Genomic DNA, 12,550 nt, shown 5'->3' with positions numbered 1-12,550 from the left:
TCTTACTTTTTTCACTTTAACAATATGTGGTGGCGCAGTGGTTAGGAATCCGTCTGCCAATGCAGGGGACACGGGTTCGAGCCCTGGTCTGGGAAGATCCCACATGCCACGGAGCAACTAAGCCCGTGCACCACAACTACTGAGCCTGCGCTCTACAGCCCATGAGCCACAACTACTGAGCCCGCACGCCTAGAGCCCGTGCTCCGCAGCAAGAGAAGCCACTGCCATGAGAGGCTGTTGCACCTCAACGAAGAGTAGCCCCCGCTCACCACAGGTAGAGAAAGCCCACACGCAGCAACGAAGACCCAATGCAGCCAATTAATTAATTAATTAATTAGTTTAAAAAAACAATATGTTTTAACTCCGTCCATATCAATGGGTAAAGAGCATCTGTTTTTTTTATGGTTGCTAATTAGTCCATGTTTCCAATTTACGCTTCCACTGCAGTGAAGGAATGTGCCTGTTTGTCTACCAGGGAGGGACAAGCTTTTTCTGTAGAGGGTGGAAAGAAAACATTATTTAGACTTGTGGGCCACATACGTTCTCTGTTGCATATTTTTCTTGGTTTTATTTTGTTTTGTTTTGTTTACAACCCTTCAAAAACACAAAACCGTTCTTAGCCACAGGCCATACAAAAAGCAGGCCAAGGGGGCTATAGTTTGCTGGTCCTTGCAAACATACTGATACCAATCTGATGGGTAAAACAATTGAGATCCAGTCTAATCTTATTTGTATTTCGCTTATCAGCAAGGTTGAGCATATTAGAGCCCTTTGTATTTCCTTTCCTATGACTATTTGTATTTTTTGCCCATTTTCTTAAGAGTTGTTGGTTTTATTTATAGTAACTTTTTATATAGGGAAATTACCTCTTCTCTTTGAAATGAATCACAAATATTTTCCTCAGTTTATCTTTATCTTTTTATTTTGCTTATGGAAGATTTTGCCATGTAGAAATTGTTTTGAGTAGTAAAATTTATCAAAGTTATTTTATGACTTGAGTTTTAGATAGTACTTTATGCCTTTCCCATTCTAAGATTATAAAACAAAAATTTTGTGGGTTTTTTTTTTTCTGGTGCTTTTGTGATTTCATTTTATCATTTAAATCTTTGATCCACTTTCAAAGACTTATATAAATTTATTTTATAAATTTACAATTTATATTGGTGTGAGGAGAATGGGTCCAACTTAATTTTTTCCCAGATAGCTCACCAGTTGTCCCAGTACCATTTACTGAATTATCCTCTATGCTTCCCTCCCCGACCCTCCATTTGAAATGCCACGTTTATTACACACTAAACTATAGTATGTATTCGGATCTATTTCTGTATATCCTGTTCCACTGATCTATCTAGACAGGCGTGCTTTTGAATTCCAACTCCTCACTAAACTGCTGTGTGAATCATATTTCATGGAGGAAATAATAGATGCAGTTAAATAAAGAAAGAGCCAGATCTGTCTGCAGCCTGCACCTGTACCTTGTTCTTTGCTTTACCTCACCTCCCATTACAAAGAAAGAGCTGTCCCTGCTCCTGTGTGCCCTGGGTCTCTACTCCCCTGGTCTACTCCTAGAGGCACCTTCTCTTCTTCATTAATTTCTGCCTCTTTTAGATGATTATCATATAAACATCCCTTAAGAATAATTAAAAAGCGACCGAAACAAAAAAACCGTGTCCATCTATGGCCCCATTTCTCCATTCATCTTCAGAGTCAAGTCCATTTCTACACCTTCTGTTTTCTCCTCAACCCACCCCATTCAGGCTATGGTTCCTACCTCGTTGGTGAGGTGACTCTTCCCAAGGTCACTGGCAGCTTGCATCTGCCAAACCTAGTCATGGACTATGGGATGGACTCCTTTGCTTTCAGCTCTTGCACCTCTACCATTCATTCTGCACACACTGGCCACGGTAATCTTTTTAAAAACATAAATGAAATTATGTCACAGTCCTGCTTACACACTCTCCAGAGGCTTCCCATTACAATGATAATAAAACTCAAACACCTTTCCACGGCCTTCAAGGCTTTTTATGATTTGGCCTCTCCTGCTTCTCAGTCTCACCTCCTGTTAACGCTCCCTGATACTCGTAGGCTCCATCCACTCTGGCCCTCCTCTGGCCCCTAGAACGTGGCAAACACTCTCCCATCTTAGGCCTCTGCACTTGCTCTTCCCTGTGTCTAGAACGCTCTTCCCTCAGAGCTGGCTGGTTCCTTTATAAAATTCAGGTCTCAGCTCAAATGCTGCCTCTTCAAAGGAGTCGCCCTTGACCATCTGGTTGAAGTAGCCCCTCCCCCCCCCCTTATCCCGGTGCCCCTTAGTTTCTTCATTGCGCTTAGCACTAATGGAATTTTCTTATTTACATGTATGTTGTCTTAAGTTCCAACATCTAGACTAGGAATTGGGACCTAAGTTATGGAAAGCCAAGTTTTTGCAGTGGGGCAGAGGAGTGTCTCCTTGGCGGGGGCTTCTTTTCCTGGATAGCTTTCCTTGAAAGTATGGGATGTGCAGCTAATGGTTATTAAAGAAAGTCTGCACTTGGGAAAAACGTCTTTGGGAATCTCTGCCTTTTCTAAGTCACAGACTATACTGTAAATTGTTCTGGAAGGGAAAGTGTTTTAACCCAGTTGGTGTAACTGCTAAATGTTTTGCTTTAAAAACGCACACACTGAACTCGTAGAGTATTAATTGATATGCTCACACCCTGAGCTCCTGTGGTATTAACTGTTTTAAAAATATAACAGTAGTTGCGTAGCCGTGAAGCGATTACAGCTGCCAGTAAGTAAGGGTCATAATGGTGAGAAAGAAGTCATTTCCTGCCTTACTTAGGGACGCCAGCAACAGCTGCTCCATAAACGCGTAGACGAGGTATCGTTTGGACTTTTAGTTACTTATCTGAAGTACACTATTACTTTTCACTGTTTCTCAGCACTGGTAATCATCAGAATCCAATGATCATCTCCTTGGTATCCAGGAAAAAGGGGGTCTCAGTCCTTGTTTATTGAATTAAATTGAACATCTAGCCTCCAAATGTGGATTCTTTCCCATATGCTGCACAGTTTAAGCTGCCTCTACTAAAATGTTAGACATAATGTAAGAATAACAGGATCAAAAGCCACATATATGGTGTGATCTCAGTTACGCTCCGTGCAGACTGAAGCTGTCTCAAACACAGTGTAATGTATTCGTGTTGTTAAATGGAGAGCAAGGTTATGGGATTTCTTTTTTTCTTACGACTTTTCTGTATTGGGCAAATAGGCTTATGGGCTTGACTTCTGGGGCGGCCTGAGCAGTGCCCAGCTCTTGGGTGCCCTGCATAGCCAGTGTGTGGCGCACAAGCCCACGGCAGACTGCCCTTGCCTAACAAGCTTGTGATGGAACCTCTAGTAGCAATAGCTGCTTTACACCAGTACAGTCTAAAGCACTCCCCAAGGTTAAGTCAGACTCGAACATTTATTTGTTCATTCCGCACACACGTACTGAATGGCTGATTTTGCCAAGGCGTGTTAGTTACATTAAGCATGAAGTAAACCAATAGACATGGCGCCTGTACTCAAGTTGCTTCTGGTATATTAGGAAGAAGAGCCGTATTAAACAGCTAACACACTCAGGCAATTCCGACTTGTGATAACGGTTATGAAAGAAAAGTATCACGTACTATGTGAGCACAGGGCAGGGGAGAGCCTAATTTAGGTTGAGTGTTTCAGGTAAGGCTGAAACCCCGACACTGAGAGGAGTTAGCCAAATTAAGAATATGCCAAATGGAGGAAACTGCATGGTAAAGGCCAAGAGGCAGAGAAGAGCGTATGAAAAATCAAAGGAGACCAGTGTGGGCTGATGCGGCCAGGCTGGGAGAGATGGCCTGAGATACAGAAGTAGGCAGGGCGGGGGTGTTCTGTAAGTTGCAGCTTGAGGAAGGTGTGCTGTGACTGAGACAGGTCAGAGGTGCTGAGAAGGAAGGTGCAGAACAAGTCTCCTCTCCTGGGCCTCCACACAGACGCAGTGTTTGCTGTGACCTCCCCGCCTCTTTTTCTAAGGCCTGGTACCCTGGCCAAAGGTAACGGGATGCCATTAGTGTGCATCACCACTACAACCTCTGGGGGAACCTGGTCTTTCCACGCTGAGCACATGAATGTAGTAAACAAAAGTGAGGGCACACTAGATTCAGGTGTTTACGTTAGATTAGCCATCCATCCCAAAATATACAGGTGTTCCAGTACTATAATAATACTTGGGAGTTGGGGTATACGGTATTCGGTTCTATTTATATTTCTACCAGCAAGTAGTTGGGATGGGTTTTTCCTTCCTTCCTTCCGTCCTTCCTTCCTTTCTTTCTTTCCTTCCTTTTCTTCTTCCCTCCCTCTTCTCTTCTCTTTTCTCTTCCTTCCTTCCTTCCTCTCTCCCCGCCCCTTTCTTTCTTTCTTTCTTTCATCAGTTGTTTCTTACTGAAATTAGAAGAAACATCTCTTTAATTATTACCAATAGAGGATAATATGAAAACAAAGTGATCGTTCAGCCTGCTTTGTAATCTGTGTGACCATATTCTAAAACAACTAAATACTCCATTATTGTCAGCATATGGTTGCACTGGGAAATTTTCACTTTCGGTCAGCAAGCTCATTACTGAAAACTACTGTAAGAGAAATGCCCTTGAGTCATATACTTGTCTTATTGCCATGGTGTTCTCTGATAAGTGGTTCTTCCCCCAGATAAGCATACTTCACTTGCCATCTGTTTAAAATCACTGCAGAATGAAAACTAATACCTTGACACCTAAGGACATCATATCTCTTTCCTACACTGGAATTCTGAAGAAGAATGTATTGAGCATTACTTGTCCTTTCATTCTTTTCAGATTCTTCTTAATCCTTTGGTGAAAATTCTGTGACACAAGATGGCTGCAAATAAGCCGAAGGGTCAGAATTCTTTGGCCTTACACAAAGTCATCATGGTAGGCAGTGGTGGTGTGGGCAAGTCTGCTCTCACTCTGCAGTTCATGTATGATGAGGTAAGTGCTGATTTTACCATGGATATCAAAGTTTGGGCTTTCAGAGAATATTTCTCTAGCTTAGTTTTGGTGCTGTTTTGGATGGATTCCTTGAATTCTTGAAAGCTACTGATCATTTTTCTTCTGTTCAGAGTCAACATTTGTATACAACTTGATTTAACAAGTCAAGAACTCAAGGTCCTTAAAGTCCTTATGCTTTTAAAAAACAAAACAGGGACTTCCCTGGTGGCGCAGTGGTTAAGAATCTGCCTGCCAGTGCAGGGGACCCAGGTTCGAGCCCTGGTCCAGGAAGATCCCACATGTTGTGGAGCAACTGGGCCCGTGCGCCACAACTACTGAGCCTGCGCTCTAGAGCCCGTGAGCCACAACTACTGAGCCCACGTGCCACAAGTACTGAAGCCCACGCACCCAGAGCCCGTGCTCTGCAACAAGAGAAGCCACCGCAGTGAGAAGCCCGTGCACCACAATGAAGAGTAGCCCCCGCTCGCCGCAACTAGAGAAAGTCCGCGTGCAGCAGCGAAGACCCAGTGCAGCCAAAATTTAATTAATTAATTAATTAATTTTAAAAAAAACCCTGGAAACAGTACCTATTTTTGAGCAGTCTAACTGGCTTTTTTATTTTTAGTGTTTTAATGGTGAGTCCCACCTGAATTAATAGAACTGGTGGATATAGTACCTAATTGAAACTTGACGTTAATATACATAAGTTGTCCTTTAATAACTTCAGTGAAAAAGTCAGTTATTGTGTACTGGAGTGGCACCACACTCAACACTAAGCAGGAAAAGGCTGTGTCCCTAAAATAAAATTACTAGACAGGTTACAGATTTCTGTGCATGTATTTGTATCAGACTTTATTGTCCCAGAGGTAAGGTCTCAGCCTATATACAGCAAATACATTCTTTCCCTAGAGGACTATTAATAAGGCTAAATGATTTAAGAGTTGGTAATCAAATTTAAGCATTGATCCTCAATTCTTCCTCCTCCCAAATAGAAGCAAAGATTTATGGTTACTCTTTCTTAATCCTCAAAAAAAATCCTGTGTGGTAGGCAGTGGTTTCCCCATCTTACAGATGAGGAAACAGAACCTCAAAGAGGTTTTTCCAACCTGCCCAAGAAGAGTGATCTCTGATGAGTAAGTATTAAACCTAGTCTTCTAAGAAAAAAATCCTGCGGACTTTTACCACCTAAGGTCTCTTTTCATTGCCTGCTCGTCAGCATTTCTTTCATACACACAGAACTCTTAAATCCGTCAGTCGTGTTGCTTATGATAAACAATTTAGAGAGGGAGAAACTGAAATGGTACTTTAAATGAAATTGCTAATTTATCTGTTCAGTTCTGTTTTTCATGCTATTCACCTTAATAGCTGCTTTTCTTCAAACTAATCCTTAAGTCAGTCCCCTTCTTGACAATAGGAGGTCAAAAGTAAGAATGTTCACGTCTGACATTTGAGGAATGGTTACGCTTTCATTTAATATTCATAAATATTTAATATTCATAATATTATCAGATATGCTATCTGAATATTTCTATTCATTAAATATTCATAAATATTTAATATTTGTAAAATATTAGCATGTAATTGTCATAGAATGTTCTGTAGCTTTTACAGTTACAAATACACTGTGCTTGATTTTTTTTTTTTTTTTTTTTTTTAAGAAGAGCTCCTGACTTATTTATTTATGTATTTTATTTTTTTGTCTGTGTTGGGTCCCCGTTTCTATGTAAGGGCTTTCTCTAGTTGTGGCAAGCAGGGGCCACTCTTCATCGCGGTGCGCGGGCCTCTCACTGTCGCGGCCCCTCCTGTTACGGAGCACAGGCTCCAGACGCGCAGGCTCAGCAGTTGTGGCTCACGGGCCCAGCCGCTCCGCGGCATGTGGGATCCTCCCATACCAGGGCTCGAACCCATGTCCCCTGCATTGGCAGGCAGATTCCCAACCACTGCGCCACCAGGGAAGCCCTGTGCTTGATTTTTTAATAATTATTTGTTGAGTGTCTTCCATGTACCAGGCATATTCCAGGCTTTGGAGATACAGTGATGAGTAGACTAATCAAGGTCCCTGCCCCCAGGGGTTAAATTCTAATAGGGGGATTTAGACATTGAGCAAATAAATAAGAGAATATCAGATAATGAAAATATTTATAGGAACTAACAAAAAACCCACTAAAGTATGTGTGTATACATACCCGTATGCCAACAATGATACACTGATCAAAAATATCGAGGTGAGATTTAGGGGGTAAAAGATAGAAGTACCACTATAAAGTTGTTTAATTGTACTATTTTAAGAAATTGGAAGTTTGGGGAGAAATTTCAAAGTTCAAGATCTGGCATTTTACAGGCTAGTATAAGCCACTTGCTTGACACGGTTCATTTTGGAGAAAGAAAAGATTTAACCGTGCTTTCAATGCTTATTACCTAAATATTAACTTACTTTCAAGTTATTTCCACAGTTCTGACGTGAACATTTTTATTTAGAGTCACACAGAAAGGGTTCTTAAACATTTGATAAAATATCTGTGTAATAGTTTTTGCAGGTGTAGTGTTTGTTCTAAGTAAGAAAAAAGGCACGGTTTTCAAGCCGTCCGCGGCCTAGAGCTGTTCAGTCCCCACTTTTTGTAAAAGAGGAAGCCACCGAATTGCCTGAAATGGAAATTTAAATGAATGTAGTGTTTACCATTGGGGAAAACTGAATGACGGCCCCATGTGACCTCTCAGTACTATTTTGGCAACTTCACGTGACTCTGTATTTCAAAATAAGCAGCTTTGGAAAGTGAGGATAATTCTCACGTGGATGCGCTGTTCGTCTCTGGCAGTTCGTGGAGGACTATGAGCCGACCAAAGCCGACAGCTACCGGAAGAAGGTGGTGCTGGACGGGGAGGAAGTGCAGATCGACATCCTGGACACAGCCGGGCAGGAGGACTACGCTGCCATCAGGGACAACTACTTCCGGAGCGGCGAGGGCTTTCTCTGTGTCTTCTCCATCACGGAGATGGAGTCCTTCGCAGCCACAGCCGACTTCAGGTAGGTCAGGGAGTCGCGTCGTTAACACCGCGCGACAGCTTGCTCCCCAGAAACAAGCAGGCAGCCAGAGGCTCTTACCTGGATCGCCTTTCCCTCTGCGTCTGGTCGCGTTTGTTCCCTCTCTGATGTCAGCGTGACGCTGTCCGCCGCGCGCCTGTGCTCACATCCTTGGCGCGCCGGTGCCAGCGGCACTGGAGCCTGAGCTTGTGGCAGCACCCGTACCCAGACTCTCCTCACGCGTTTCTGAAGTATTTCCCTTTGAAGCACAGTACTACTGCTGCCGTAAGAGTAGACGCTTGCGTTGCATAATGGATCTCTGGCCCAGACTGTCACTCTTGCTGTGTTGGTCACTGGTGTCTCAGCACCTGTGTCACGCCCAGGAGGCACATTGCCATCCACCTCACTGACAGCACGGACTTGTAGTAGAAATAATACCACCATAGATTGGCACACAAGGCTTTGTTATGCAGTATTTTTTTTTACATCTTATTTACTGTTTGCGTAATCAAAATCTGTCCTCCATTTGGTTTTGGGCAGCGGGGTCGGGGGGCTGGTAAAGGGGAGAGGTTTCCTCTCTATACTTGAGAGAAATATAGCATAAATAAGTTCTTGAGTCGTCTCGTAAGGACGGCATGCATAATCACAAGCATTCTTTACTTGTATATTTTTATTTCTGTGTTGTCTGCTTTGGCGTGGGGCACACCAAGGCAGCATGTGATATATCCTCTGTTTTCAAGATTCACGCAGCTGAGTTGAATAAGTCATGAAACCAAATGTAAGTTAGCGACAAAGTAGGAGATGTGGCCAGTGATGGTTACAGAGGATCCAGGAGAGGAGAGGAGCTGGGAGGCCTTCAAGAGATAGATAACCCTGCAGGAGAAGAAGGGTTTCCACAGATGAGGAAAGAGGTCATTCCTGGTGGTTGAGCAAGAAACTGAAGCAAGCGTTACACAAAGCATTCCTTTTTATGTGTACATGAAACTCTCAAGAACTTAAAAGATTCCAAAAGCACCTCCTTTGCAAAAAAGCATGTCATTGAGAAACTTTAAAAATGTAAATTTATTCGTAACATTAAGTTTGTTGGCTTCTATAAGGAAGGAGTTTTGTGTGCGATAAAGTGCAAAGGGAGTTTTGTAATCCTGGGAGACATGTTGAAAGTTACGTAAGTGTCAGTGATTATTCATTCATTCAAAAAAATATTTTGAGTGCTTATTATGTAGCAGATTCTGTTCTGAGTAATGGAATACATTTTGTCACCATAGTCACCAAAGCCAAAGTGGTATCTCAAGGGAGTGAAGTATTTTTATGCCAAGAGAAAGAATCTTGGGCTGTTGCTGTTACAGAAAATAAGTGAATCATTCATTACTTGTCTGTTGTACCTCCAGTGTGTTGCCCCTCCCGTAAATAAAAAGTGCTCCTACTAACTGACCAACAATAGGAAAGCCATTTTTGAGATCGTCTGAATGGTTGCCCCTCCCGTAAATAAAAAGTGCTCCTACTAACTGACCAACAATAGGAAAGCCATTTTTGAGATCGTCTGAATGGTTCTAGTAGGCACTCCACACGGTCTGACCTGCAAAGTATAGCACAGTGTCAGCTCCTGTCTTTTTAATTTTTTTTTTTATTGAAGTATAGTTGATTTACAGTGTTGTGTTAATTTCTGCTGTACAGCAAAGTGATTCAGTTATACATATATATATATATATATATATATATATATACATTATTTTTTCATATTCTTTTCCATTATGGTTTATCACAGGATATTGAGTATAGATCTCTGTGCTATTCAGTGGGACCTTGTTTTTTTATCCGTTCTACATATAAAAGCTTACATCTGCCAATCCCAACCCCCTCCCCCTTGGCAACCACAAGTCTGTTCTCTATGTCTGTGGGTCTGTTTCGTAGATAAGTTCATTTGTGTCATATTTTAGATTCCACATATAAGTGATATCATATGGTATTTATCTTTCTGTTTCTGACTTCACTTAGTATGATAATCTCTGGTTGCATCCATATTGCTGCAAATGGCATTATTTCATTCTTTTTTATGGCTGAGTAGTATTCCATTGTGTGTGTGTGTGTGTGTGTATATATATCTATATATGTCTCTATATATACCACATCTTCTTTATCCATTCATCTGTCGATGGACACTGAGGTTGCTTCCGTGTCTTGGCTATTGTGAATAGTGCTGCTGTGAACATTGGGGTGCATGTATCTTTTTGAATTAGAGTTTTGTCCAGATACAAGCCCAGGAGTGGGATTGCTGGATCATATGGTAGTTCTCTTTTTAGTTTTCTAAGGAGCCTCCATACTGTTCTCCATAGTGGCTGCACCAACTTACATTCCCACCAACAGTGTAGGAGGGTTCCTTTTTCTCCACGCCTCCTCCAGCGTTTGTTATAGACTTTTTAATGATGGCCATTCCGAGCAGTGAGAGGTGGTACCTCACTGCAGTTTTGATTTGCATTTCTCTGATTGTCAGCTCCTCCCGGCAGCCTTCCTGGGCCTCCCATCACCCAGGCAGGATCCGTCGTTCCCTCGTGTGTGTGTGCGGTATGCTTACCACAGCTGCAACAGCACACTCGCCCCACTCTTATATGAGATTGATTTATATGTGTTTTTCCTGATATGGTAAAAACTCTTCTTATCCATTTCAGTGTCCCTAGTACCCCTATTTGGCACAGTTGCTGGCCTACAACTTGTAGTGCTTAGTAAGTGTTTGATAGAAATGTTAGAAAGCTCTGTTACGTTTTTTCATTCTCACTTTCCTTCTGATAAGAATGAAGTTGGACCAGTTTGTAAAGGTGCTTTCCTATTCTAAAATTCTGTAGTAGCCTCTCGAACTCTATTTAAAGAGAGCATCACTTCAAGCAAAAATGCCAATAATGATTACAGTCGTCACATCAGAAACCACTGATCACAGATCACCATAACAAATATAATAATAATGGAAAAGTGTGAAGTGTTGCGAAAATTACCACAATGTGACACAGAGAGACACAAAGAGAGCAAATGCTGTTGGAAACATGGCGCTGATAGACTTGCTTGACGCAGGGTGACTACAAACCTTCAGTCTGTTAAAAAAAAAAAAAAGTAGTATCTACAAAGCACAGTAAAGCAGATTGCAGTAAACAAGGTATACTTGTATCAACAGTGGTTTATACATTGTGATAAGTGTACCACATTAATGTTAACAGTAGGGGAAACTGGATGTGGGGTATATGGGAACTCTCTGTCCTATCTTCACAACTTCTCTGTAAATCTGAAATCATTCTAATATAAAAAGTTTATTTTTAAAAAAGCATTTCGGAGGAAGTCGCATTTGATATTCACTTCGTACGTCTACTGCCATATTTATACTGTTCTTTGGTGTATTTTTCCGAATGAAGTGAATGTGGAGCTCAAATCATTGATGGTAGAAAAAGGAAGAAGTGCTGCTTGTTTCCTACTGTGTAATAAATGAGCTAGTTGTTATTGTATAGAAACATAAATAAATGCTAATTGCGTGTTTTGTTATTTTAACACGTAGAGATAACGTTAATATTTCTTGCTCATTTTCTCTTATCCAGGGAGCAGATTTTAAGAGTAAAGGAAGATGAGAATGTTCCGTTTCTGCTCGTTGGAAACAAATCAGATTTGGAAGATAAGAGGCAGGTTTCTGTAGAAGAGGCAAAAACCAGAGCCGATCAGTGGAACGTTAACTACGTGGAAACGTCTGCTAAAACGCGAGCTAATGTTGACAAGGTAAAAGGTGGCTCTACTACCACGTCATGTTAAAAATAGGTTGATTTGCTTTAACTCGGCTCTGTTTAGTCTAGAGATTCTGTGAGACTTTCGAATAGAGATTTAATACGTGTTGATTTTTTATCGGCCCTGAATGCTCAAGTACAACGTGTTAGGAATTTCTTACTTCACTTTGTCCTTAGGTTCCCGAGAGGCGTTAAAACATGAGACACTGCAGCTAGATGTACCTTTTTTTTTTTTTTTTTCAGAGCACTGACAGATTCCTGACCTGAATCCCTCCTTTTTTTTTTTTTTTTTTTTTCCTTATCCTGATTGGCTGGAGAATCTAGAAGGAACTATGTAAGTCCTCTGAGCTGACACCTGCCCAGCCTCACTTAAGTTCTCCCAGACCCGGGGGAGAGGATTTTGAAATCTGTCAGCACAGCTGCCTTCCCCACCCTCAGCCTCTGTTCTCCCCCAAGTGGAAGGGGAGCTCCTGTGCCCTCTCCCCTCATCTTCACACTGTGTTCAGATTGGCCCTTCCTGGAGACCAGGTGAAGAACACCCTTACCTCGTTCCTAGAAGCCTTCCCAGGTGCCTTTCATCCGGCTGCGGGACGCCATCATCAGTATTCAGGAAGCCTGCCCGTTGCGCTGGGGCAGCACAGGCTCTGAGAGCCCTCCAGGCGGGGCCCTTTCAGCCCCCGCGTATCTAGGCTCTACTGCGTGCCTCTCAAAAACTAACGTGCAGGAGGATTGCCTATAGAGCCTGATAAACACAGATTCCTGGGTCTTCC

General features: G+C 42.1%; 1 protein-coding gene across 3 annotated transcripts in view; it reads left to right on the top strand.

Moving 5' to 3' along the window:
- The window catches only part of RALA (RAS like proto-oncogene A), a 72,342-nt gene that overhangs the window by 45,999 nt on the left and 13,793 nt on the right, over positions 1-12,550 (top strand). For all 3 annotated transcript variants that reach the window (XM_068550351.1, XM_068550349.1, XM_068550350.1), the window contains 3 exons: positions 4,848-5,000; positions 7,817-8,025; positions 11,601-11,775. In XM_068550351.1, the coding sequence (XP_068406452.1) occupies positions 4,887-5,000; positions 7,817-8,025; positions 11,601-11,775 (498 nt within the window). In that variant the 5' untranslated portion in view covers positions 4,848-4,886. The remainder of the gene's footprint in view (positions 1-4,847; positions 5,001-7,816; positions 8,026-11,600; positions 11,776-12,550) is intronic.

Source organism: Eschrichtius robustus, chromosome 8 (assembly GCF_028021215.1).
Source record: "Eschrichtius robustus isolate mEscRob2 chromosome 8, mEscRob2.pri, whole genome shotgun sequence".
Classification (NCBI taxonomy): domain Eukaryota; kingdom Metazoa; phylum Chordata; class Mammalia; order Artiodactyla; family Eschrichtiidae; genus Eschrichtius; species Eschrichtius robustus.
This window is presented reverse-complemented; position numbering and strand designations above follow the sequence as displayed.